The sequence below is a fragment of the Pocillopora damicornis genome, chromosome 1, assembly GCF_964200805.1.
Source record: "Pocillopora damicornis chromosome 1, jaPocDami1.2, whole genome shotgun sequence".
NCBI classification, from domain to species: Eukaryota; Metazoa; Cnidaria; class Anthozoa; order Scleractinia; family Pocilloporidae; genus Pocillopora; species Pocillopora damicornis.
This window is the reverse complement of record NC_142670.1, coordinates 2,507,338-2,535,311: the sequence shown is the minus strand read 5'-3', so window position 1 is coordinate 2,535,311 and position 27,974 is coordinate 2,507,338. Positions and strand designations below refer to the sequence as shown.

Here is a 27,974-nt window from a genome sequence, read left to right as displayed (position 1 = left end):
CCGATTCTATCATCCTTTATCGCAGCTCTTCTTTTCCCAACTTTACGGCAGCGTAAAATATTAATCCAACCAGCAACTTGTTTAAAATCCTTAATAACATGTTTATTATAAATACAAATTTTTCGAATTAAAACTAATTTCTTTGCATGCAATGAAAGCAAAGATACCTTGCAGCACAGCAAAATATGGTTCTTGTTGAGTATCTCGTAACAGATTTAACACTAAAATACTTTTATTCTTTCAAAGTAGATTTTACAAGTAAATCTCAACACATTGTAAATTTACACTCCTTTTTATAACAACAATTAAAAGCTAGGACTTGACGTAATAAGCTAACTAGAATGCTTTCACAAATCAATAATATTCCAATATTCTAGTGCCTGGTGAAAAATTAGACAGCCGCTTAACAGACTTCTTGTGAGGTAGGCATTTTGAAGAGCAACGCACGTGAGGCGCGATTCCTTGTGAGTAGTGTCACAGGCGCGCAGCACGTGACTCTGGCTAAGACGGCGCTCAGAGGACTTGTTTGGTAGCGTACAGAGGAGCTCAGGTAAGCTAGAGTTTTACACAGGGTAATTTAGTATTATCAACTGAGTTGAAAACGTAGATTGGCCACCGCAAAGAGTTTCAAAGCTGATGTTTCGCGCGTTAGCTCTTAGTCAGAGCGAAAGGCGAGAGGCGTCATACGCTCTGTTGAAGGGCGAATGCTCGAAACGCCAGCTATGAAACACTTTACGGTGGCCAAAATGTTACTAACTCAGTTGATAATACTAAATTACCCTGTTATACTCTCCTACCGACGCAGCATCACGGTTTCTTTAGAACTTACCCACTTTATTCATTCGACTTTAACACAGCTAGGTTGAATATCTATTGATCATTCCAACAGCTGACATAAAGCAGGTAATTTTAAGAAATAGCGACTAAAAAAACCGTAAATAATCAATCCTTCAATTCCAAAGATCTAATCGTCAATTCTCCCCTCTAGCAGCCACACATTTCCTTGTAAATCATTTAAGAGAGTTCGGTGTTAGATCGAAGAAAACTACAACCTGATAAGTTTGAGGATTCTCATTACCTATTTTCTAGACGACATTAGGACACTATGGAGAGAAGTTACGTGTTGATCACTTCTTGGAGTTAAGGGTTTTAATTAAATCAACACTAGCGATCCTTTCCCTAACTGTAACTGGAAAAAAACTAAAAAAAGCAAAAGAAATTCTGGAGCATAACACCTCTTTTAGAGCTGCTTTGAGCAGCTTGGCTCAATCTTCAATACCTCAGTACTTGTTTACCCGACGTAAGTAAACGTTGCTTCGTCTTAAAATCTTGCTCCGGTTGTTTCCGCTAATCTGACGCGCACAATAGCTTGTCACGCATACCATTGCTGCGTGACAACGAAAATAACGACTGCAATGGCAACTACGAGGTAACAACATCACCGAGCAAGCAACCTTATTGAACTCGTACTTAATAGGAATTTTTTTTCCTACCGCAAAGAATTTGCCTGTTTTCTCAAACGCCTTGACAAGTGCACAGCCGATGACGATGCTCCCTTCAAGGCATGCAGTATTTTATTTCATTTCCAACTTAGCCTTCGTTAATTTTCTTCGCCAAGCTCTTATTAACCAAGACATCGGCAATAAGCACGTCTTCGTTCCCTTCTGAGGTGTCATAAAGCTCGAGTGACACTTTAGTTTCTTCGTTTGTCAACCGGCTACGATTAGCCACCAGGCCTCTTGGTTTAGCTACTAACTTCTTATCAGCGGTCAATTCTCCAAACAGGTCGATGGCCTCCTGTGACCAACTTGCTAAGTCCTCTCCTACTGGCTCCACCCCTACACGGGTAAAATTTAAACGGCAAATCATACCCAGACTCTTTACACTCCTCACCATATTTACTGTTCCCCCCCCCATAAGGTTTTGTAACGGTCTTATGAACCCCCTCATTAACAGTTAATTAGCATTCAATGTCCCCCCCCAGTCATACTCTGTCGGTGACGACTACTCCCCCCTCCGTTACCCCTAAAAACCATGTGATTCCCCCCCCCCCCCCCCCAAACTCGTCGCCAGTCGCTTAGAGTGCTAAAAACGTGATAAGGATGCAAAGAAGAGTCCCAGCAATCTGTGCAGTCGCTGGGCATCAAAACTGATCACGCGATTAACATTCTATTAAATTTTTCTAACTCAAAAGTATCTCTTCTTAAAAAATATGTGCATTGGCCACAAAAGTAAAATCTTCGGCAGAGACAGTCAATGTCGTTGTGATCTTCCAACAGTCAGTGTTTTTGGTAACTTAGAAAAGGACGGGGAAACACGAGTGAGGTTACGACACAAACACGAAACTGCCATGTGAATTTCCACTCGTCTCCTCCAATCGCTCTGACGAAGGGCTAACGATTGAAATGTCAGCCTTTAAACTCTTTACGGTGGCCAATTTACGTTTTCTATTCAGTTGATAATACTAAATTACCCTGTTATACTCTCCCACCGATGCAGCACCACAGTTTCCTTAGAAACTTACCCTCTCTATTCATATAAAAATTGTAGTCATTTACATACCGTGCAGGCAACCTTGAATAGCCATGGGCGGAAGCTCTCTGAACTCGTCTGGTAAAGCTTGTAAATTGGTGAATGACACCAGACCAAAGTCTCCATAATCAGCAAAACGTACGCAAGTCTGGCAACAGGAATTAATGTAAACAAGCAAACAAACAATGTTTATATTAACGCCAGGGGATAGGGACGAAGTCTAGAAAAGAACAAACAAACTTGCTAATCCATTATTGTTGTAAAGACCACGGTAAACTGACCTGTTGGGGGGAGAATGAAGTATTGACCACCGCTCTGTACCACATGTCATCCTCGACATGATAAACGGCACAGAAAACACCTGGCCTGATATCTCTGAGAGGAGTTCGGCTTCTACCCTATGAAGGGAATACGAAATTTTAAAACACTTCAAATAAAGCTCTCCGCTTAAAAACGTGCCTGAAAAGATAACACCTTATTAGCTTCTTCTAAAAATAACCTTCATTTATCCTTAACAAGTTTCTTTGCAGTTATTTTTTGGTGTGAGCGCACTACAATTCATGGAGTGGACCTACTGATCATGCGCGAACGAGTCGCACATGACTCGTAATCCTCTTCGGTGAGAAATTGAGTGAACTGTCACCACTTACTGTGTAGTATTTCTGCATTTTCTCTTCAAGCTCCTCCTTCTGTTGTAGGAGCTCCAAACACTGAAACTATAATGATACAAAAAAACATTACAAACAACAACAATTTATTCCAGCATCATCAAGCAAGCACACGGTATTCTGCGCCTATCAATCCGAAGCTTCAGCATCTCCCTTCCCCAACAACTCCCCAGACATTTGAACTTTTGAAGACTGGTTATGTATTATTGTACATCTATATTGACACAGGGTACCCATGCTCTCACCACAAACGTGCTGGGGTCAATAGCCTCCAGTATACAAATGTCCACCCACGGTTTGGAGAGGAGTGCTGTGGTCATGTTGCCATCATCTACTGGCCTACAGGCCTCTGTGGAGCTCTCTGACGTCACGCTGTCTTTGTCATCATCATTATATTCCAAAGCAGTGCTGTCAATTCTGATAAAAAAAAACAAACAAACAAAAGAAATTGAGTGCGCATTGAAAGGTAACGACAACTTTTTTTAATCACTTTGACACGACCAGGGGAGAAGAAAATCTTCAGATTCCATGCTCTACCACTGAGCTAAAGAGAATTTGAAGGTACGCTTAACCATAAATAAGTTCATATGAAACACGCATTTTTTATCTTTAGTAATTCACCTCAATGTCTGCCATACAATTCTAATGATATTAGTTCGGAAAATTTTGTATTACATCAACTAATAATCCCCTAATGGACATTTTTCGTTATTCTCATCACTTGTCTGCCTGACATTGTATTGATATTGTAGGGAGAAATTCTCTCTTGGTCACTCAAGGGAGTTAAAGGGTTTACAGCACCTCTGAGAGGGTGAACCTCAAATTACCCAGAAAAGGAGGCGAGCGTAAGACCGAGGACCTTTGGAATCAAGTCTAACATAAACATTTTTTACATGATAGGCTGAATTGTCCATATATTTTGATTCGTTTTCACAAATGATCTCTTGGAGGAAAGACGCATAGACGTCACCGTTAACAACATTTTGCTTCTCAGAAAAAGATGTTTTTCGTCTTGTCACGAGCGTGGGACAAAGAAAAAAAGTCCCCATGAGGAATTGAACCTCAGACCTTTGGATTACGCGCTCCGATGCTCTAACCACTGAGCCACAGAGACTCTACGGTGAGCGAGGTCTGTTACAAAGTTCACATAACACGCATCCTGCATACTGCTAGGATCAGCGATGTCGATAGCGTCATGTTTAGGAATGGAATAAGAGAGATAGTAAGTTTTGAGCTTGGTAAAGAAATATAGAAAGATGTTTTTCGTCTTGTCACGAGCGTGGCGTGCTTCTTTTCATTTAGCACAAATAGATTCCGTGGGTCTATACAGTAAGAGATCACAGAGGGCGTCAAAATGCGGAAGGAACATCAGTGATACACACAGTTGAGCCTTGTGTGCCATTTTTTTTCTTATCAAATTTTGACGTCGTCTGTGATTACTTATGAAACGGCAACATAGAATCTAATTGATACATTTTAAAACCAAGTCCCACATACCCAGCAGCAGCTGCTTCATCGTGTGTTTCTTTCTGTTCTTCTGTCTCTAATCCCAACACCTCTCCTACGTTTACTAAGGCATCTTCCTCATTGTCAGAAGAAATAAAAAGCCTCACCAAAGGAACGTCTGCCATCTGAACAACCTGAAAAAGAAACAGATACAGTAGCAACCAGTTAAATTTTTAAATTTCACGAAGAAGTCACAATGTCGCGATGACGAGATAAACACTTGATTGCACTCACAAGCACAATTCAGCCACAGAAATAAACTTAACTATGCTAATTTGGTTTTAGCAACAGACTTGACAAAAGACTTGCTAACTTAAACTGGCCTCCGTAATGAGTTTCCAAGCTGACGTTTCGAGCGTTAGTCCTTCATCAGAGCGAAGAGAATCTTAACTATGTTCGGCTTGGGGGTTAATTGTGTTTCAGGGTGGAGCCATAATATCGCCCCTCCACCTACGGGTAAATACGTCTCGAGTCCCCACGGCGAGTCAAAATACAAACAACGAGTGGAAACAAACAACGAATGTAATTGGTATCGGAATAATTTCCATTCAAAGGCAAGGCCAGGAATTCTTATTTGCATTCGCTTGAAAGAATGGTAATCGTGCCTACCATCATGAAAGAGATTTATTTGAAATATCTGTAATTCTTAAGTTCTAACCTCAAGTAATACATCCCTCTCACTGATCGTCTCAGCCTGTTCCTCTGTCAGGCCCTGCTACAAAAAATAAAAAGAACATTCAGTCAGGCAGGTCTTAGGAAAGAATAGAAAGTAATAACCAGTCATGCCTTTTACCTCAGCGAGTTTTAAGACACTACTGTAAAGAATGCAAAGGAGAAAGAGTATAATATTTAACGCATACATGAATTACCTTCTCAGTTCCTTCCAGCTTGCATTTTAACGCCTTTATGACAGATAAAAAAAATAGTTTCAAAAATACACTCCATAAATGAGTTCTTTTATCATACACAATACTACGTAAATTGCAAAAGAAGGAAATTTTAAAATACCACCCCTTCTTCACGTTTTAATTTTAATGAAGCTGCTTACTTAGAGGTAAGCTAAAATGAAAGAAATCACTGCAACAATGACAAAGGGCTGGCAGAAATACAAGAAGGAAGTTGGATGTGGATGAGGAGGAAGAGGAAGGAAGGAGAGCAAGAGGGAACACAAGAAGGCGTGTGGGTGGGGTACCTGAAAGGGAAGACAGCGAGGTGGGAAACAAAAGGTAAGTTAGGGAGGGGTACCTGTGAGGGAAGAGAGAAAGAGAGGGGGGAGGGGAAAGGGCGCACACGGACACAATGAGACAGGTGGAGTGGGTACCTGCCAGGGGAGAGAGTGAGGGGAGGGAAACAAAAAGACAAGTAGGGAGGGGTACTGTTACGGGAAGAGAGCAACAAGGGAGGGACACAATAAGGCATGAGGGTGGGGTACCTTAAAGGGAACACAGTGAGGTGAGAAACAAAAAGACAATTAGGGAGGGGTAATTGCAAGGGAAGAGAGCAAGGGGGGAAGGGAACACAACAAGTGGAGTGGGGCACTCGTAAGAGAGAGAGCGAGGGAGGGTGAGGACAAATAGGGAGGGGTACCCGTAAGGGAAGAGAGCAGCGAGGGAGAGACACAATAAGACATAGGGGTGGGGTACCTGAAAGGGGAGGGAGTGATTGGGGAAGACACAAAAAGACAAGTGGAGTGGAGTATCTGAAAGGGGAGGGAGCGAGGGGGAGGGGGAGGGAAACACGGCACACAGAGGCAAGTGGGGTGGAGTACCTGGAAAGGAAGAGAGTTGACATGACTTATGGCTCTTGTTGGTTCACGCAGACTTGCTAGTGGAAGTGCTTCTATGTTTCCAAAGTCGACATACTGTACTTCGACCTTTAACATATTACAAACAAATCACAGTTACAACCAAACACAATTAAAGTCAGCTCTAATATCTCAGTGATGTTCAAAAAGTTTTCTGTATCTACGTCACCTTCTCACAGAAAAACAAAGTTTAGAACTCTAATGAAATAAATGATCTGAGCCTCTGTGAAAAAAAGAACCCAACCTCATAAGATAGAGCACTCAGCCCAAATATGCACCCTAACATCAGTGTGCATATTCTCCATACTGTTCTCTAAACATTTTCTAAGGTGCTGACAAGGAGAATTTGTATAACAACCAAGAGCTGCTTGAGTTCGTGATTATTTCCTTAATTCTCATGATCACAGAGTGTGATTCAGGACATTGTAGGGAGAAATTAGATGCTAGTCACTCTTAGGGTGATTCTTCAAGTGTGACTCATCCCAATTGAGACAAACAATGTTTTAAAAACTTGTCATGAATTTTAATACCGTCAATGTATAATTTATCATTTGGAACATGTCATCATCACTCTCTGTAGAGGAAATACCTGTCTGTCTGGCAATACATTTGTCACTATGGCTCTGTACCAGACCCCATCTGAACATTTCGCACAGCACATTTTGTTTTTGTGGGGACTGGATACAAACTCAGCAGCCTTTGTTGGCTAAAAATCAATTAGAAATAATCACAATGATTACATTCCTACTTCTCCTAACTATTGGCAATACATTATCCAGAAAATAGCTAATGAGAAGACATACTCTAATCAGTAAGAGGGTGTCATCAAATTTTCTTATTTAACTTACTAAATAAAGGTTGAGAATTTTTATTATTTTGAAAAGTCACATTCAGATGTTGGGGAAAAAGTATTACAACAAAATCACTTTATTTCGGTACTCATGTCACACTGGGCTAAAAAAAAATACGTATATATATACACTTTATTCAATGGTTTAATTTATAACATGGGCAGATATTTTGCAAGTTGCACACTGTTTCCAAGCCTTGTATAGGCAAAGAAAAATGAGAGCAATGTGCAAAAGATTTGCCCTTGTTATGTGTTAAACCGTTGAATAAGGGTTACATCCATAATTATTTCAATCTCTACATCCTATGATCCATTTAAGCATAGTATTGATCAAAACCGGCCTGCATGAAAGACAAAAACAGCAAAAGCAAAACCACTGAATTTTTTTTACTTAACAAAAAAATTCTGATGGACTTTAAAGTTCATTGCTCTTTAAGTCAACCTAAAATAAGGAATGTAGCCAAATGTGGATCCTGTAGTGCAGCCATTTTGTTCTTCCACTTTCCATCCATATTTTTGCCATGCCCTACCATGCAATACTGTAGCATATTTTTCAAGTTTCATTGCCCTTATATGGGAAAATAGCATAATAGTGGAATAATAATTCTAAATCAAATTTACCTGTGAGTAATGTTCAGCAATGTCTTCCATAAGTTCATTCAACCTTGTAGTGCCCCCACCAGTAATCTGTATGAACACATGACCCTCTGGTGTAACGTAAGTCACAAATGCTTCAATTTGCTCACCAACCTAACAAAACAGAAAAATAATCCATTTCACTATATACGGCGAGGTAGTCCTCTGGTAAATCCTTGCTTGAGCATTCTGATTATTTCCTACTTGTGTGTATTTTGCCATACAGACTGTTTCCATGGAAATGGCCATAAGCTGTGTATTTTGGTGGCAAAAGCTGGCAAATTTGAAGTAACAAGCTTGGTCCAAGTGCCATATAATGATTAAAACTGCTTCCCTTGCTTTGGGTTTTGGTTGTTTTTATATAGACCAAGTGCAGCAAGATCCTTATTGGATAATGCAATTGAAGAGTTTTAATTAGCTCAGCCTTCATGAGTTATGAGTCATTATACCATGCGCATGCATGAAAATGAGTTAAACCAGAAGTGTTTTTGTACAATGTAACATTCCGTTTGCTCTCACAAAATAAAGTTGGGAAGATTTATCTACATTTTGGGAGGTTTTTAATAAAACAATCATTTCACCTATGCTTGTTGGAAATGAGATGATTAATAATGGTAATTGAACTGAGTGGAGTGCAATTTGGGCTGAAATCATAAGCGTGATTCCAAAATTGAACGAGCGCGCAGCGCGAGTTCGATTTGAAATCACAAGTATGATTTCAGACCAAAATTGCACAACACGAGGTTCAATTACCACTTTATTACATCCGTTTTGAAATCGCAATATGATCGGTTACTTTAAACAAGCCTTGAAGTCTGATTGGTTGTTTTGTTTTTAGTGTAGCCTCCTAATTGGCTGGGGAAAAGATGCGATTTAAAGCCAAAAATGGTGCAATTTGTGAATAAATTGCACCAATTAGAGCCAATCAGATTACAGGGACCATCAGTGATTTCAAAATGGGTGTAATAAAGCCAACTATCATGTCATATTCAATGTACACTACTGGAATAATTGTTAATTTTGGGTTTACCCTGAACAATTACTATAAAAGCATAACTTAGCACCCCTCGCTGAAATTTTCTCTTATTTTAACACAACATTTCTAAAAGTCCTCCTCTCTGATACTGTTACAGCTTTTACCTTTGGAAGGACTGGAGCCATATCCACATCTGGAATGACCAACCGCTGTAACATTGCGTTGATGTTGATATCAACTTCGGAAGAAGTGTCATATAATTCTACTGATGCTGCATTTCCATCCCTACAGACACAAGAAACAAAATGTTTAATGCATTACACAAACAAAATCCATTTCAGCTTGATAACTGAAGCCGAATTATACATGCATTTTGATTGGTTGTTACTTATGATCTATCGGAGGACGGACACTCAGACAACATCACCATTAACAATTTGTAATATAGCTTTACAAAAGTGCACCCTTTGATTGGCTAATATGCTCAATCCATTTGCCCGTGGGTTGCATGCTGACGTCAGTCTGTTTTGCAGTGCTGAAAGACTTCACGAACCCTTACACTTCAACTGTACATGCAGTGCACAAGTTCATACCTTTGTATAACTTGGGCCACAATATCTTTGTTGAGCGTCATGTGTTTTACTTTCAACAGAACTTCATCATTCTTTGTTTTAGGGAGTCCATGGAGGCTGACAGTGCAAGCCTTGGAAAAAAACAATGTGATGAGACTCAGTAGGTAGGTCTAGTGGTAAGAAACCCCACTGTTCACAAACAGACAAATTCTTACAGAGGAATTCAGCACAAAAAGAGTTTGAAGGTAACCTTACACATCAAGTAATTTTGAGATCATAGTGCTTAAACTCTCAACTCCCATGAGTGACCAAAACAGAATTTCTCCTTACAATATTAATTCAATGTCAACCAAATGAGCAATAAGAATAAAGAAAAATATCAGTTTGGGAATAATTAGTTGATACAAAACTAAATTCTCTGAACTAACTTTATAAGAATTGTACAGTTGACAGTCAGAGAATTACAAATTTGATCTGGGAGTTTAAGGGTTAACCTGATTAGAACAATGTAGTCTACAGGAGTAATCTCAATCCAGTATGTTTTGTTAACCTTTTAATTGGAGACTGAGACACTGTTTTTCTCCCTACAACATCAATACAATGTCAAGCAGACAAGTGATGAGAACAAGGAAAAAGTATAATTGGGGGATTATCACTTGTAGTTCATTCAATGTCATATTCTCCTGACTAACATCATGAGAATTATGTGTCAGAAAGCAGGGAGAATTACCAATGAGATCACAGGAGTGAAAGGGTTAACACCTGTCAGCTGGACCATGATTTATCCATTGGAGAGGGAGTTCTGCCCTTTAAACAACAAGGTCTTGTTATTTAAGTCCTTTACTCACTTAAAACAGAAAAAAATTGACAAACTACGACAAAAATAATATCAGAAAAGTGGCATTATTTACTGTCCCAAAGATAGTCTGCTTTTAAATCCAGCAACCAAGTTCCTGTAGTGCATTGAGCTCTGTTATATAAATATTGTTTGGCAAAATAAAACCACAACCAGAAGAACTTATCACAAACCTGGAAGGGTAATTCCAAAAATCTGGAAGGAATACTTCGTAAGCTAGATATTGGTATCACTCCTTTGTCCCCATAGTCCATGTACTCAATATGAGCCTTGTCTCCCTTTACTTTAAGAACCTTGACCCTATACCAAAGACCATCTGAATGGATGTCCTGTGAATATACTGCATATATGCTTCCAGGGATGGCTTTAACTGGTGCTAAATCAAACAAAATGTAAACAGTGAAAAGTTTAAGATAAGTTTTCACAATTGTTCTTTAAATCACTTTTTTTCGGCCACTGTAGAACCATAAATACTGCATTTATTATGAAGGAGTGAAAAGGAGAGAGTGGCCAAAGCAAAGAAACCATGGAGCTTATAAAGTATGGGCTTTCTTGTCTTGTAAAAAATGGAGCAACAATGGCAAAATTGGTGAAATAATGTAATGAAAATAAAGAACCAAAGAAAGAAAGCAAAGCAAAAAAAAAAAACAAGAAAAAAACAACTCTCAATCAAGAAGCTCTCTGGTGACATGAATTTCCTAAACCAGTCACAACCTGCAAAGGTGAACCACCGCGATCCTGAATTGCTTTTGCCAGTTAACTAATAATTGCTCCTCTGCTTATATTCTTTGTTAAGGCTTGGCACAATAAATTTTCACAAAAAAGGAATGTTTGTGCTAACCTTCAGCTGTTGAATCGTCATAGTGACATGACATACTCTGTTCCAAAGCAAGTAGTTTCTCCTGAATGACAGAAATTGAAAGAAATAAAGATCAACAAAATTATGACCAATTATAAGGAAAAGGGCATGAAAGTTTTTTTCCTTAAAAGGGAATTCATTTACAACAGTTGTGAAAATTAACCCTTTACACCTCAACATCAGCATGCATATTCTCCATACTGTTCTCTATACATTTCTTAAAGTGCCGACAAGACGAGCCAACCAATCAGAGCTGTTGAAAAACAACTAATCACAGCAGAGCATCATGCTTATAAGATCACACATGACCAGTTGACCTCATCGCTGGAAGAAGACTAGCAGTATGCAGTCAAATTGTCGTGATCTACATCACATGTGACTACATCATGAGACAAACAAAAAACTTAGCTTTTATTGTTATTCACCACGATGAATAACCACAACCTTTTCTAAGAAGAATTTACCGATCAAGAGCTTCTTTAGTTTGTGATCATTTCCTTTATTCTCATAACCTTGATGTGTGAATCCCACATGATGTAATGAAAGGAGAGTTTCGATGCTAATCCCTCTTAATGTCAAAGGGTCAATAACAATCGGAACACCTACATAATACGAAGGTCTCAAACGTCTCAAATTTCTTGAGATACCTATAAAACGCCTCTCATTAACTGGGTACAAGGTCTGTACCATAAGTAATAGACCAATTGCAAAGCATGTGGGCCATAACTCTGAGTGAAAAAAAAACAAGGTTCTGTAACTTACAGCTTGGATTGTATAAGTTTCATATTCTATTTCTGTGTTGTTGTACAAAAAGGTAACAATGAAGGAGAGGGTAGAGCATTTTAATTGCATCCACTGGGGTTCAAGTTGCATACTTGTCATTTTAAAATACTATTAATATGATCATTTGATAATTGTTGACATCATCATATAAAACCTAAAAGCAGTAGCTTCAAAATACACTCACTGTGTATTCTCCCCCTGATAGATTGATGCAAATGTTGTCTGTGCTGTGTACATTACAAACAAACACATCCAAAAAATCCTCATCAGGGATCTGTACTCTCTCTGGAAAACAAACAAATGAACACCTCAAATGAGTTAAAAATCAATACTTTCCCCTTCATATGTTTCAAATACATAATCAATTTGAACATGATTGAATGCTTGTCTTCTTAAATGACAAAATACACAGATTATTGCAGAATTCTCAATAAGTCAGGGAGTAGATGGGTATGTGCATGGAATTGGTGGCTCACAATTTGAGAGCTTCTTCCAGGGGTCTCGGAACATGTTCCCTGACAAAATATTCTCACAGGGAGTGAAGGGGTACAATGGCACATACATGCAAACACCAAATGCATAAATGGTCAAAAAATAACAGTTTGACAATTATTTAATTGTTGCATTGACAGAATGATATCCTAAGTTGGGAGGTGAAAAACAAAGTTTTCTATGGCTAAGTCTTCATTAGCAACATTCTGATACAAACCAGGAATTTTTTGTGACTCGTCATCTTTTGACGAGAGTCTATGTCTCAGAAAAGGCCTTGCAAGAGCAATTGGTTTTCTTTCCTCAGAATCTCCACCTTCTTTTCTACCCCTGGGAAAAAAATTATTTTGTTAGAACTACATGTACTATTAATAACCATGGACTAGAAAAGTGCACTTGAAAGTTAATCAATAATGAAAACCCTAATTATAAATGAACCTGACAGAAAGACCTAACTTTACCAACAGATCAAAACTGACCAATCATGACCGACTTCTGCCACTTGAGTCTTACAGCCGATAACATCACATGAAAACTGACAAATCAGTTAACACAAACTGGACTTAGAACATTTACCTGACAACAACTATTCACCTGACTCTGATGATGACTGCTGCTCAGGTTGTTGAAATGTCACTTTTACCACACCTCTTTAAACTGATGATATTGCAATAGCCCTTGAAAGAATGGGCCATCTGGCACATAAGCTCACTATATATTGAATCTGGTAAAAAAAAAAAACAAACCTGGCACTGTCTGAAGTGGACACTGCGCTAGTTTGACCTGATGATGACTCTGACGATGTTGTTGTTGTCGCTGACACAAATGAATCTGTTGAAGAAGATGGAGTTACAGATGAGGTAGACACTGAGCTTTTTGTTGATGATGAGGTTGATGAACTGTCTGTATCCCTTTGCAACAATGCACAGCCTTCTTTTGCCAAAGTATCAGCAACACTGTTCCCCTTTGAATCCATGAGGTCAACATACAAATGGTGGCCTTATGAGAGAAAGAAATCAAATCAACCATTGTAAGTATAAGGAATAGATCTTGTTTTCCTCATTTAAAACTTTTAATTCATATGTGATAACATTCTTAAAATTAGAGAAATATGTTTTTTTTCCATCTTGTCATTAGAGTGGGACAAAGAAAAAAAGATCTGAGTCTCCATGAGGAATCAAACCTCAGACCTTCAGATTCCGAGCTCTGATGCTCCATATCAAACACGTCCTGCATACTGCTAGGATCAGCAATGTTGATAGCGTAATGTTTGTAGATAGAATTGAGAGATGGTAAGCTTTGAGCTTGGTAAAGAAAAAGAGAAGGATGTTTTTTTCATCTTTGTCACAAACATGGGACAAAGAAAAAAAATTCTGAGTCCACATGAGGAATCGAACCTCAGACCTTCAGATTCCACGCTCCAATGCTCTAACCACTGAGCACTAACCACTAACCACAGAGACTCCACAGAGTGAGGTCTATTACAAAGTTCATATGGCAGTAAAATTACTCACTAAGAAATTCGAAATATACAAATTTTGTATTCAATGTCTCAGATCTTTGCTTTGTTGAAATAAAGACCTCCAGTGATGATTACCAAGCAGTGTCAAGCCAAATGCCAACAAAGCAGGAAAATCAATTCTGTAAGTGACACTAACCAAAGCAGCACATGTTATCAGCCCTCCCAGATGCAACCATTTTGGTTGACATGGCAAGAAGGAAAAAATTTCAGGCCACAAAATGTTCAGAGAAAGTTATAAAATGATAATTATAGTTTGCTCGTCAAATTCTTGAAACTAACTTACAAGAGAATGTTTAGCAATTAAAGAGGAAAATTAACAATCAGATCTTGAGAGGTAATACTCTTAAGATTCTTTTAAGTAATTTCTGGGAGGAAAAATAAATTTTCCATACCTTCCCCTCTGACAACTCTCATATGCAAAACTTCAGATGCAGAACAAAGCTCCTGAAATCTCTCTATTGAGGCCGTGCTCCAGTTTTTTCCCTGTAAAATAAAAAATGTTTCATATAAACAAGATTTTTTTTAAGACCACACACTTTGAAATGCATTTTTGAATCAATTTTTTTAAAATTTCTGTCACATAGCTTGAATGCAAAATTTTCACCACTTAACCCTTTCACTCTCAAGATCCCATTAGTAATTCTCCTTTCTGTCTGCTATACAATTCATATGATATAAATTTGGAGAATTTGGTATTAGTTTAACAGATTATAGGATAATTGATACTTTTCCATATTCTCATCACTTTTCTGCTTGATATTGTATCAATACTGTGAGGAGAAATTCTGTATTGAGTCATTCATGGGAGGAAAAGGAATAAGTTCCTTTCTTACCCCACCAGTAGGGAGAGCTCCATCCAGTGCACATAACACAGCGATCATTGGCAGTTCTGAATGTTCTCTCCTCAGCATGCGAAGTCTTGATACTGGTAATATTTCATTGTTACCAAAGTCCACATAAACAACATGGGCCTGAGGGGTATCTCCTTGAGTTTTCATTTCTGTAATTCTTGCTCGATACCATGCATCATCCTCCGTGAATTGAGCGCAGCAAAACATTCCTTGTTTAAGTGAAGGTAAAGGATCCTTTCCATTGGAGGGATTCTGAGGAAAGTCATAATAGACTTAAAATATCATCAACCAACCAAGAGCTTACACTCAAAATGTCACCTTTAGGAAGTCTTTATGGTGGCCGATTTAAACTTTCAACTCAGTTGTAAAACCAAGTTATCTTGTAATACCCTTCACTGATGCAGGATCACAGTTTCTTTAAAAAACTCACTCCCTACATTTATTGGTTTTCAAAATAGTTACCTACATTTCAATCTTTCAGTCAGGCTTATGGCAGGGCACAGGAAAAAATTGAACACTGAATACTGGTAGTAAAGTTGTTTGGGAAAATGAGGTTTAAGCAGGAATCATGTGGGATTGCATGACACCTTTGAAGAACCAGAACACTATTCTCATCATGATCAGCAGTAATATAAATTGTTTACACAGGTATTATGCGTAAACTGTCCACTTTTCCACTGTCTCATTAATTCTCAAATTGGGTTGATTACAGTTTTGATTAACTTCATAATTTTGATCTTTCATTGTTTATGTTAAAAGTTGGAAGATTCTTATAATAAATGACACTTAATTTACCTGAAAAAATTCATTTAACTCAGCACTCAGAGCATCAAGTGAATCCCACGTGTGCTTGTAATGAATAAAGAAATGAGCTGGACTATCCACATGGGAAATGGAAACCTCGCATGCAGTTCTGAAGCAAAATGAACAAACATTAAAAATAATCATAGTATTACTTAATGACTGAGTGGTAGGGACAGATGGAAAAATATTTGGCTCAAGGTTATGACATAAACCTGGATAATATGTCCCTATAAACAAAGAAGGATGCATATTGGACAACTGTTTTATTTTAACTCACCCTTTTTCTGGAAGATCTTGCGGTCTCAGTGTATAAATTTCAATATGTTGTGATGAACCTACACAAATTTCATCAAAAGTTGCATTTCAGTTTGGATCAAAGAACAAACAGAAATTTAATACCAATGAAGGATTCAATCTATCTACTAAGAGATGTTAGTTTGATTACTGTCAAATTCTCAGAACTTACATTATCAGAAATGTATGGCACAAGGTAAGGGGAATTCCTCACAAGATCTTGGGAACAAAAGGATCAAAGGCACCCCTGGTTGATTAGTATTAAAACCTGCAAATAGGCTGCACCCATGTGTAGGCCACACCTTGATTTTAAAATTAATTTTGGTGGAAAAAGATATTAAGTGAATTATGATTAGAAATCATGTAGCTGTCATAGAGAATACCATTAACCCTTTAACCCTCAGATCAAATTTGTAATTCTCCTTACTGTCAACCGTTCAATTCTTATAATGTTGTTTAGTATTGGATCAACTAATTAACCCAAATTAAATTCTCATCACTCATCTAGTTGATATTGTATTGATATTGTAGGGAGAAATTATATTTTAGCCACTCATAGGAATTAAAGGTTTAAGAAAGAAAAGTTGTCAAATTTATAAAGTTAGCTCAGAATAAATTTAACAAAAGGCCACAGCGACCTTCACTTGGGCTTCTCTCCATAATAGGGCTGTTGCTAAACAGAGTAATGCAGTAATAATTAATCCTTCACACCCTAACATCCGTATGCATATTCTCCATACTGTTCTCAATACATTTCCTAAGGTGCTGACAAGGAGAATTTGTTTAACAATCAAAGCTTCTCAGGTTGGTGATCATTTTCTTTATTCTCATGGCCTCAATGTTTGTTTTAGGGGTGATTCTGATAGGAGAAAATAGTTTACTAATCACTCTTAGGGGCTTTTGGAAGCTTTTGGAGCAGTCTCGCCCATCTCTGCGGCCAATCTGAGGAAAATATTATACTGATGATGGATGAAAAGAGGACACACACAGTTCTTAATAAACCTTCAACCCCATAGACTGACTGGAATCTAATTTTTCATTACACTTTCACTGCTAAATCAAATATCACAGTCATGGGAATAAAGAAAACTGTTACAAACTAAAGAAGATCCTGATTGTTAAACAAATTCTCTCAGTCAGCACCCTAAGAAATATATAGGCAGTAGTATTGAGAATGTGCATACTGATGTGAGGCTGTAAAGGGTTAAGTTTCGCTAATATCTTACCTCCATTAGCCTGATGTGGTTGTGTGTGACTGTCCTTTGGTTTTTCCTCCAGCTAAAAAAGGAAGGGAGGGGTATTTTAGTCTAGCAGGGGACTATAATCCATGATACTTTAAGGAATCAAAGTTTATACATTATCATAGGATTCACAACAAAGGCATTTTTTTTTTTTATGCCTGATTTTCACTAATACAGTGTTCATTACTGGGAAGATCCCTTCCATATTTGCCTCTTTGTCTGCAGTTTTCAGATAAGATTTTCATATATTTAAAGTCATTTATTCATCACTTCACAGGTTTATTTGAAACCAACATAGTAACCAGCTCCTATGTGGTTTGTTAGCTCAGTTGGTGGAGAGGATAATTTTCTCTGTTCTTTTTAGAGCAAATTCTACAAAAAAAAAATTATACTCAATTTTTCATCTAAACTTTCCAATCTAAAATCAGATTTCACACCAACCCAGGGTTATCTTAGCCCAGCTTTGAATAACCCAGCCCTTGATTAAGAGCTTAAGAACCAAATTTTTTTTCTATTCTATCAAATGAGATTTTTTATCAAGAATTCAACCTTGTTTAAGCAATTTTGCTGAAATTCCTGTACATAAAATAAGATTGCCTGATCCAAAAATTAAAGAAGCATATTACATCAAAACTGCAGTAGTTTAATTTTATAAACTCACCAGTTTAGGAGGATATACAATTATTTTATCTTCAAGAAACCTGGCAAGAAATTACATTTAAAATCAAAGTCAGTGCAACTGGTCAACCAAAAAAATTGCATGAGTTCTTACAGAGAATTGCATTAAGTTCTGACTCATATCTTTCAGAAGCAAAGAAATGAGACAGATTTCTCTTTCCACCTAAAACTAACATGTTCTAACCAGCCCTTTAACTCCAATGATCTCATTAGAAATTCTCCTTACTGTCTGCCAAATAATTCTCATTATGTTAGTTTGGAGAATTTGGTATCAGATCAATTAGTGATCCCATAATTAATATTTTTCTTTATTCTCGTCACTTGTCTGCATGATATTGTATGGATATAGTAAGGAGAAATTCTGTCTCCATCTCTCACAGAAGTTAAAGGGCTATGATTCCCTTATTACTCAGTACTACAAGCTATACGTGTCACACTGTAAATCAAGTGCTGGAGATGAGTGATTTACAATCTTGTCTTCTATCCTCTTGTCTTCTGTCCTCTTGTGTACCATCCTCGACATCCCAAGTGAGCTATTACACCAGTAAACCAATAAAAAGTGAGGATCCATTGCCATTTTAAAATAACTCTATGTTTACCGCTGCAATAAATGATAGGTTTTTGACCAATCAGGACACCCAATAGTTTCTCAGTTATTTTATAAAAATTATAATTGCAATTAATTACTTACACCTCAAATCTTGCTATGTGAGGTAGATGTTTCAGGTTTTCTAAAGTTTCACTGTGTAGTTCTTCATGGTATATATTCTTGTACTCTGCATGAATTCTCGTCAGCCAGATCCCTTTTGGTTTTTGCTCCAACATCTGCAGTTTAAAACAGGGCAACCTGTGAGCAAAGGGTGAGCCCTCCCTTTCTTTACCTCCCAAGATCTGATTGTTAATTCTCCCCTGTAGCTGCTACACATTTCCTTGTAAATTAGTTATGATAATTTGGTGTTAAATCGAGATAACAACTTCTACCTGATAAGTTTGAGTATTCTCATTACCTGTTTACAGGAGAATGTATGGATATTGCAAGGAGGAGTTACATGTTAATCACTTCTAGCAGTTCAAGTGTTAAGCCTATGAGGGCTTTAACAGAAGCCAAAGGAACATGGCCATTTACTTTTGAGGTACAAGGAATTTCTTAATAATGTCAGAACAAAATCAGGAGAGCTATTAAGTTTTTTAGTGAAAGTGGGAAAGTTAATTTTAAAGAATTGAGACAGATGTCCTTTAATAGTTTTGGATCAAGAGAGTTTCTGGAAATAAGAGAAGATAAACAAATGATAAAGATCTTGCTCAATTCCTTGTACAGAACAGGGAAAACCCCTTGTGAGGCATTTTCATTCAGGATTAGCATGAAGCAAATTCAAAATGGCACTAACCTTCTTAATTCTGGAATAAATTTCCAATTCTGACAGGAGAGAATAATTGAGATATGCTTAAGTATCTTATATACATTCAAATTTATCTAACAGTGACATAAAATCTGAGCCTATATCAATATTGCTATATATAATTGATGATAGTGAGATTTTAATATTACCTTCAACTTGAGCACTGGGAGAGTTTGACACTTTGACTGTACGCTTAAAAGATTCATTTTGATTATCATGGCCACTCTCAAAAGTCACTTCCATTCCTCCCCAATTTGGTCCACTTCCTGCAGTGTAAAAAGGCAAGTCCTAACTCAGAAATAATCCATGTTTGTCACAGAAATGTTTCACACCTTGATTATATATAAAAAAAAAAATTTTTTTAAAAATTGGTCATCATGCATTCAGAAAGCTGCTGGTTTTTTCCTAAATATGTCTTTAATATATCAATCTCATCAACAGGCATTGATTTTTAAGAAAACTGTATCAAGAGAAAAATGCTTCAGTTTTTACTCCCACTCTTGACCCAAAACAAATTTCTGAAGCAGAAGGTAATGAAAGAAAGGAATGTATCACTATAAGGCACTTTACAATTAACCCTTTAACCCTTTCACTCCCAAGATCTAATTAGTAATTCTCCTTACTATCTTCCATACAATTCTTATGATGTTAGTTCAGAGAATTTGGTATTAGATCAACTAATAATCCCATGGTTGACATTCTTCTCTATTCTCATCACCTGCCTGCTTGATATTGTATTGATATTGTAAGGAGAAATTCTGTTTTGGTCACTTGTGGGAGTGAAAGGGTTAACTCCCCAAGGTGATTAACTTGTAACTTCTCCCTATAATATCCATACATTATTCACAAAAGGGTAATGAGAATACTCAATATTATCAGATAGAAGTCGTTATCTTGGTCTAACACCAACTTCCCCTTACAAATTTACAAGGAAATGTGTAGAAGCTAGAGGGGAGAATTAACAATTAGATCTTGGGAGTTAAAGGGTTAAAAACCAACTTTGTGGATCTAAAACTATAAGACATATATAGCAAATATTTTTGAGAATTGAGGTTTAAATCTTAGGAATAAAAGGATTAACTCAACAAACCTTGACTTTTTGCTTTCTTCTTCCAGTTTTTCCTGTGAGGGGGCTCCTCTAAAATATAGCATAGTAAAGGTGAAGCTATATGTTCATTAAAACTGTTATTTCCTTACAAAATGTAGATAGAACCAACACAAAACCTTCACATACAAAATTTGAACTTAATCCTTCTTTTTAATGCACATTGTGGTTCTGCCGTTGAAATATTTGGGGGCAAACTGGTAAAGGTATAGGTGGGGGCAAACATGTTTTACTACAGGGGGCAAATTTGCATACATGGTATGGGAGAAATTTGCAATAAACTATGAAATCCTATGAAAAAGCATAACATAGCTGACCAGTGTAGGACCACACAGGCTGATGTGAGCCTGTCCAAAAACGAGAATTCTCGTTATGGACTAAAACTTGAAAGTGAACAAAAATGAGGAAATAAGTTTCTTTTTGGGATTGTGATTTTCTTGTTCTGACTCAAAGAAAGAGGGGAAAAATTCTTCTTCATTTAGAATCTCTTTTATAGATGCCCTGCATACACCCTTCTTGTGTCTCTGATTGTGTCTTAAACAGGTTCAAATTTTTTTTAAACTTAGCCCTCATATGATAAGATACTTATTGACTGAATTTAGTCACATCAGGCAGGAATATACTTGAATATAGGAGGTAATTTTCTAGAGAAACTGGGGTACTGCATCAGTGGGAGAGTATAACAGGGTAATTTAATTTTATCAACTGAGTTAATACAGTAAATTGGCCACCATAAAGAGTTTAAAAGCTGATATTTTTTAGCGTTAACCCTTTGTCAAAGCAAATAACACCTTTCGCCTTTCACTCTGACTAAGGGCTAATGCTCAAAATGTCAGTTTTTTAACTCTTTAAGGTGGCCAATTTACTTTACCAACTCAGATAATAATACTAAATTACCTAGGAATATATTTAGCTCTTTGTCATGCTTACAGTCTTGGGTCCATAGGTCATGACCTTAAGCCAAATATTTTGCTGCCCGCCCTCCTGCTCAGTCAATAAGAAATAGTGTTTGGAGATAATGATTCTTGCCATTTCAAATTGGCTATTTTCTTAATCAATTATAAAAAAAGATCTTCCTTGATTTCTTCCTGCATAGAACTCCCCTCAAAGTAGCTGTGGCAAGATTTCTGCACAACCCCATAGTTTATCATGCACGCCAATCTTGGATAAAAAAAAAATCAATGAGGAAAACAATTGATTTCCTTTGGGACTACTGCTTTGGTTTGGAAGAGGATGGGGTTACACAGAAATCTATTACCAGTTACAAACACTTATACCTTGGCGAGAGACCACAGTAACTTGTCTATTGTTTGAAGCCATTCCATTGATCTTATTTCCACAGACTGCAGTCTGCTGAGGTAAACTCGCAAATAAACCTGGCTGTGATTTATTTAACTGAACTGTTCTGGAGCTATTTAGTGAAGCAGCCACCATATTTTTAGCCTGCTGCTGAATTTGTTGGGCAATTTGTTGTTCTACCCCATTCCTGTCTACAGATGTGTTCGTGCCCGGAGCCCTCATCATCCGAGGCGGAACAAACCGAGGTGTTGTACCAAATCGAGAGGGAGCTACTCCTACTCGGGAGGGTGCAACACCTACTCGAGAGGATGCTGCTTGCGGGGACTTCCTTACCGGGGCCCTGTGTAGAGCCACTGATCTCCCCACACCCGATTTGTGCATCGACGCATGTACCGGCCGTCTGGCCTTTGCTTTCGCTTTCCTTTTTGGCTTCTTTTGCTTTGCAATGAGTTTCGCTACGTGTTTATCCGCCTCGCTTGGAACTCCGTGCACCACATATTCTCCATCGGCATCCCTTGAAAGGGTAGCAACTTCTGGAATGCTCTTAATGTACTTTTCGAGGCTTAAGAAGCCCATTTCTTGGTAGGGAATTGCGGAGTAAGTAATGCTTTTGTATTCCTTGTCTAACCATCGGAGTGCAAGTCCAGTGCGACCCACACTAACGAGGACAGAACGCAACATGATATCGGTTTTCCTCTTCAGCTCTTCCATTTTCAAACTCAAAAAGAGCTAATTTTGAAAATTGATTCACCATTTGTTAGATCAACTGTGGAAAGGAGAGGGTTGCAGTGGCAAACTTGATTTGTTTCCAGTTAAGTCGGTCAGGGTTCGCGGCAAATATGGCGCCGTTCTGGAAACGTGAGGTACTGGGCCTTTATGCTGAACATTTTACCACCCTCCCTCCCCTACTGGTACCTTTATGTCACGTTACGATTAAGAAATTGAAGAAATTTCTCGAAGAGGGCTACCTATTCGACAAAATGCATAGAAATAGTACGTAACCTTATTAAATAGGAAAAATTTTTATTAGATTAAATTTCTGAAACGTTTATTATAGAACATCTAATGACAGTTTTAATTCCTCCTACTCCTTCCCAAAACTAAAATTTTGCAGTACTTCCCAGGGTGCTTTGCGTATATTCTTCCTTTTCTGTCCTGCCGTCCAAGATGGGTGAGTGAGGAACGAATCCCTGTTTTGAATCCGTCCAATCTCGGCGCTATTGTAGACATCAAGTTTTATTGCTGTGATATGATAGTAGAGCACACCTTTGAGCGCAATTTTCGTTATATTTATCGTAGAAAGCTGTGTTTTTATCCAAGTTGTGATGCCAATTTCAAATTGCTCTGCATCCACTGCGATCGACATCTTAATGCGAAAATTCAGAGTCATTCATGAAACTAGGGCCAGTTTTAAGCCGCGTAACACATGTTATAAAGAAGTAATAAGATTATCAGTTATAAAAGGTGTTATCTTTCTCCTACAAGGGAAAATAAAGACAATTCAAACTTGGAAGCCCAAGATTTGTCATAGTGTAATGGTGTTTTGACCAGGTCTTGAAATTCACGTGTTTTCCCACATTGGAATCGTTCTCTTTTCAAAACGATAACTTAAGTAAAGCAAGCGAGAACGGAGTTATCGTTGATCTTAAAATTATTTCGCAAGTTAAACTCTTTTGTAACAGTTTTAAAACAGTTTTAAAATGGAGTGCTGTATAGTCCTAAGCTAAGCAGTAAAACATGGTTTATGTTAACCCTTTAACTTCTATGAGTGACCAAGACAGAATTCTCCTCACCAAATCAAAACAATATCAAACAAACAAGTGATGAGAATAAAGAAAAATATCAGATAGGGGATTATTAGATGATTCAACACCACATTCTCAGAACTAACATCATAAGAATTGTTTGGCAGACAGAAAGGAGAGTTACTAATGAGATCTAGGAAGTGAAAGGGTTTAAAAGGCCTTGTCTGTGTTTTTTTTCCTAGTTGAATATATTTCCTTATTATTACAAACTACCTCTGTTTTAGCCAATGTCACATTTTATTCCAGAGTTTGTGTATGGTGTGGCAAATGGAAAAAGTTACACTGAAAAACTACATGGAGTTAAAATTAACTGTTGTCATTTTTCTCAATGGTAGGAATTTCCCGCGATTCTTGGCATAAGAGGCGCAGTACTGGTGGTAAGAAAAAGGCAATCCGTAAAAAGAGGAAGTATGAACTTGGCCGACCACCAGCCAACACCAAGGTAAATGCAAAATAGGGTAATTTAGTGTTATCAACTGAGTTGATAGCATAAATTGGCCACTGTAAAGAGTTTCAAAGCTGACATTTGGAGCGTTAGCCCTTTTTTCATTGGCTCTGACATAGGGCTAATGCTCAAAATGTCAGCTTTAACCCTTAAATTCCCAGAATTGACTAACATGTAACTTCTCCCTTTGATATTCATACATTATCCAGCACACAGTTAATGAGAATACTCAAACTTATTAGGTAGAAGTTGTTATTTTGAATTTATGACAAATTATGTAAGAAATTTACAAGGGAATTTGTAGCAGCTAGATGGGAGGATTAAAAATCAGATCTTGGGAGTTAAAGGGTTAAAACTCTTAATGGTGGCCAATTTACATCATTAACTCAGTTGATAATACTAGATTAGCCTGTTATACACTCCCACTCAGGGCTCAGACTCAGCAGTGGTCTACTAGCTGAATACTAGTAGATTTTGAATTTTGGTTGGTGAATTTTGCGCATTTACTAGCAATCTTGTTAGTAAATCCTGACCATTTACTGGCCAGTTGACTAGTAGGTTCAGAAGTTAAGTTTGAGCCCTGCCACTGATGCTACACCACAGTTTCTTTAAAAACTTACCCCCTTCATTTAAATGCAAAATACTTCACTGAGTTTGGTCAGTGCATTAATAACGACAGCTGACTGTTTTCCCACTCAGTTGATTATTACCTCTTCTGCTCTGCCCCCAACGTTGATATGAAAAGAGCAGAATTTCTTAGGAAACTCCCACATTACAGTAAATGCTGCAAATTTGGGGGAAGTCAACATAAGGGGTTAACCTTTAACTACTAAGATTTGATTGATAATTCTCTCTTGTTGCTACACTTTTTTTTTTTTTTTTTTTTTACAAATTAGTTGGGAGAATTTGATGCTAGATCAAGAAACTTCAACCTGAGAAGTTTGAGTATTCTCATTACCTGTTTGCTGGATGATGTATGGATTTTATTGATCACTTCTGAGGATTGAAATGTTAATAACTTACATTGTGTCTTTTGCAGCTTGGAAGCAAGCGAATCCACAATGTGAGAACTCGTGGTGGAAACCAAAAATTCAGAGCTTTGAGACTGGACACTGGAAACTACTCATGGGGATCAGAAAGTATGCTCTTTCATCCTTTCACTCCAAAGATTAGAACCTAAATTCTTTACGCTGTGTGTGCTATATTATTTATATTACAATTGCACAAGATGAAAATAATACAATCATTGTCACATCAAAGGTTTTGCACTTGCCTTTTATTAAAACCAGAGGCTTAAGTCATCATGGAAATTCACCTCAGTGCACTTCCACTGACAAATCAGAGACCTTGGGCATCTTGTAAATTGCTTATTATGCAGCCCTTCAGGAACCAAGGCCAAACCTTGACACAATGGCAGTATGATGAAAGATTATGAAGTGGAAGAGTGTTTTACCGTCTTGGTAATCTCGTCACTCTTATGACCATTTGTCATAGTTACCCTGACTGCTCAAAAATGCAGGACTGACACAAGGAAAGTCATCTTCTCTTATTGTATGATCTCTTTATGCATCTTGAATGTATGGAATTAAAGAATTCTGCCATCACCTTCTTTAGGTGTTACTCGCAAGACTCGTCTCATCGATGTTGTTTACAATGCTAGTAACAACGAGTTGGTACGAACCAAGACTCTTGTGAAGAACTGCATTGTGCAAGTGGATTCCACTCCTTTCAGGCAGTGGTGAGTGTGAATGTTGTATTATGATTTTGTTTTTTTTCCTGAGAGAAGTTAGCAGAGTGAAGTTTCAGCAGGAGAGATGATGATGCTAGCAGAGTTTCCACTAGTTGTAACTAAAGACTATTTACTGATTTTAGCTCACCAAGGAGCTGTTGAATATTTTATTATTATTATTATTATTATTATTATTATTATTTTTATATTTTTAATGGGAGCCACAATTTTCTGTTTCTCAGGTATGAGGCTCATTATGGCATGCCCCTTGGTCGCAAGAAGACCACTAAAACAGTATGTACTTTGTATCACCTTCTATTCATCCTTTGTCCTGTAGGGACCCTTTGCCTGAGAAGATGTAGGACTCACCTTGACATATGCCTTTAATGACAATGAGGATTCCAACCTTAATCCCTCAAATATTCTAAATCCCCAACAACCACATCCCCAACAACCACATCCCCAACAACCACGTAGCTAACACAAGGTGCACTTCAAGTTAAGTTTTGTATCTGCCTAGACAAAAGGTCTCATTGGTATTCATAGTTTTTCTTCATATCTTGCTCTGCTCAAAAGATGTCAAACAAAATTAAAGGTGAATAAACTCTCCTTACAATCAACTTTACAATAATACCCAAACATCACAAAACCAGGTGCCCATGTGGGTCAGAAAATTTATATGTTAAGGATTGCATAACACAATGTTAGCTGTATGCTTCTTGATGTACAACATAAATCTCCCAAGACATGGTGAAGCTAAAGTGTCAGGAGTGTAGGAAGAGTCTTGATTTAGACCCTGGTACTCAATGGGTGGGATTTCATTTCAGGTGGAAACAGATGAAAGTGATGTGTTAAACAAAAAACGATCACGTCACTGTCAAAAAAAGATGGAAGTACGCAAAGCAACAGCCAAGATTGCACCTCTGCTTGAGGAGCAGTTTACCACTGGACGATTGTATGGTAAGTAAATGTCTTCTGGGTCAGAATTTCAAACCATCTGAGTAATGTCATGTTCAGAAATTTCACAAAATTATTGCAGAGGCATGAGAAGGACTGTTGTTGGTAGCACTGACAGACAGTTTGGGAACTTAGACAGTAATCATCATCAGACTGTAATGATAACTGTCGTTGCTACAAGTCAGGAAAAAGTTGGAGAATTTCACTTTGGGTCTGGGAAAATTTACATCTATGAAAGAAGTCAGAGAAAAGCAAATTTTACAAGATATGAGGTTGTTTGTGTTGTTCCTTGTGATGAGAAATGGTGACAAATTCCTTTCCCTTGGCAATGGAAGTCAAAAGTGGTTTGTAAATGCAGGGGTTCATTGTTGTCGTGGTCTTCTTTTTTCATTGTTTTTAAACATTTTAAATTCTTTCTTCTACAGCATGTGTGTCTTCACGACCTGGCCAGAGTGGACGATGTGATGGTTACATACTTGAGGGCAAAGAACTTGAGTTTTATGTGCGTAAAATCAAGGCCAAGAAAGCGAAGTAGAAAGTCCAGCTCTGAAATTTGTACAAACAACAAAAATAAAAGTGCATTACATTTGACTGTGCTAAAAACTATATTGCCTGATTGTTTTGTTTTGATGGACATGTCCCAAGTGGTGTATATGGAATGCAATAGAAAGGAAGTAAAACTTTGCCAATCTGGGAAGATATCTTTCACGTATGGTTGCAAAAACTGAATTCCTGAAAGTTTTTGATCGAAAGATTCATTTACAAAATCAGTTTGTGTAAATTTGTAGGATTTTTGTGTGCCTTCTGGTAGTGTTAATTTTTCAACAGATTGTGTTCAGAAAATGAGCAACTTGAAAGAATCAGTCTACCCTTTTTTCCAATCAAATTTTATAGGTCTCACATCAGTCTTGCTTTCCAAAGTTCAGGCAGAAAGTAGGCCCTCACGTATATAAGCACTTTAAGTTGTGCATTTCTCTGGGGGGGAGGGAGGGGGATTTGAGACTTGTTTGGAGTAGAGGTTTGCCTAAGTAGTGCAATTCCTCCACCTCACTTAGCTCACAGCCTGGTACTTTCCTGTGGGCAAGGAAACACTTGTGCTTGAGTGCCAACTATGAGGAGCAGCCAACAGGCTAGGAAATTTTACAATCCTTATTTTATGTATTGGAACCAGACTGTAGGAATTAGCTCAAGAAATATTTGATTTGAAGTCACCTTGATTTTGCTTCCCAATCCTTACATTACTCCTTAACACTTTACACCCTAACATCAGTATGCCTATCCTCCATACTTTTCTCTACATGTTTCCCAAGGTG

The 27,974-nt window shown here is 37.6% G+C and overlaps 2 protein-coding genes across 3 annotated transcripts; one reads left to right on the top strand and one right to left on the bottom strand.

Annotated features, from left to right (window-relative positions):
* Positions 1-80: 80 nt before the first annotated feature.
* LOC113669817 (tudor domain-containing protein 1) lies at positions 81-22,560 on the bottom strand. 2 transcript variants are annotated; one of them, XM_089199005.1, is made up of 29 exons: positions 21,704-22,560; positions 20,412-20,459; positions 19,471-19,587; positions 19,310-19,338; positions 18,613-18,746; positions 17,905-17,944; positions 17,229-17,280; positions 15,986-16,043; positions 15,700-15,817; positions 14,887-15,156; positions 14,446-14,536; positions 13,278-13,530; positions 12,752-12,861; positions 12,227-12,327; positions 11,242-11,302; positions 10,574-10,776; positions 9,566-9,675; positions 9,137-9,257; positions 7,982-8,110; positions 7,100-7,216; positions 6,475-6,579; positions 5,576-5,608; positions 5,365-5,421; positions 4,698-4,840; positions 3,446-3,617; positions 3,183-3,248; positions 2,814-2,930; positions 2,563-2,680; positions 81-1,838 (listed from the first exon to the last, which is right to left on the bottom strand). In XM_089199005.1, exons 1-29 carry the CDS (start codon positions 22,434-22,436, stop codon positions 1,591-1,593), a joined length of 3,954 nt encoding a protein of 1,317 aa, XP_089055131.1. In that variant the 5' UTR covers positions 22,437-22,560; the 3' UTR covers positions 81-1,590. The 2 variants fall into 2 exon arrangements, with proteins under 2 accessions (XP_089055131.1, XP_089055133.1); XM_089199007.1 differs by having other exon boundaries at positions 5,365-5,418; positions 21,704-22,436.
* A 6-nt stretch (positions 22,561-22,566) lies between these two features.
* LOC113669805 (small ribosomal subunit protein eS8) lies at positions 22,567-27,267 on the top strand. The gene is made up of 7 exons (XM_027185881.2): positions 22,567-22,896; positions 23,866-23,972; positions 25,015-25,114; positions 25,590-25,713; positions 25,947-25,998; positions 26,532-26,664; positions 27,087-27,267. Exons 1-7 carry the CDS (start codon positions 22,893-22,895, stop codon positions 27,194-27,196), a joined length of 630 nt encoding a protein of 209 aa, XP_027041682.2. The 5' UTR covers positions 22,567-22,892; the 3' UTR covers positions 27,197-27,267.
* The last annotated feature ends 707 nt before the right edge of the window (positions 27,268-27,974 follow it).

What these genes read in the sequence shown, in the direction of transcription:
- LOC113669817 (XM_089199005.1), bottom strand. Translation starts at nt 22,436, where the DNA reads ATGGAAGAGCTGAAGAGGAAAACCGATATCATGTTGCGTTCTGTCCTC. An exon ending in GATGAAGCAGCTGCTGCTGG is followed by an intron (nt 3,618 to 4,697) that starts GTATGTGGGACT and finishes TTTTTTTATCAG; the next exon opens with AATTGACAGCACTGCTTTGG. An exon ending in CTTCATTCTCCCCCCAACAG is followed by an intron (nt 2,681 to 2,813) that starts GTCAGTTTACCG and finishes TCCTGTTGCCAG; the next exon opens with ACTTGCGTACGTTTTGCTGA.
- LOC113669805 (XM_027185881.2), top strand. An exon ending in GCAAGAAGACCACTAAAACA is followed by an intron (nt 25,999 to 26,531) that starts GTATGTACTTTG and finishes ATTTCATTTCAG; the next exon opens with GTGGAAACAGATGAAAGTGA. An exon ending in TACCACTGGACGATTGTATG is followed by an intron (nt 26,665 to 27,086) that starts GTAAGTAAATGT and finishes TTTCTTCTACAG; the next exon opens with CATGTGTGTCTTCACGACCT.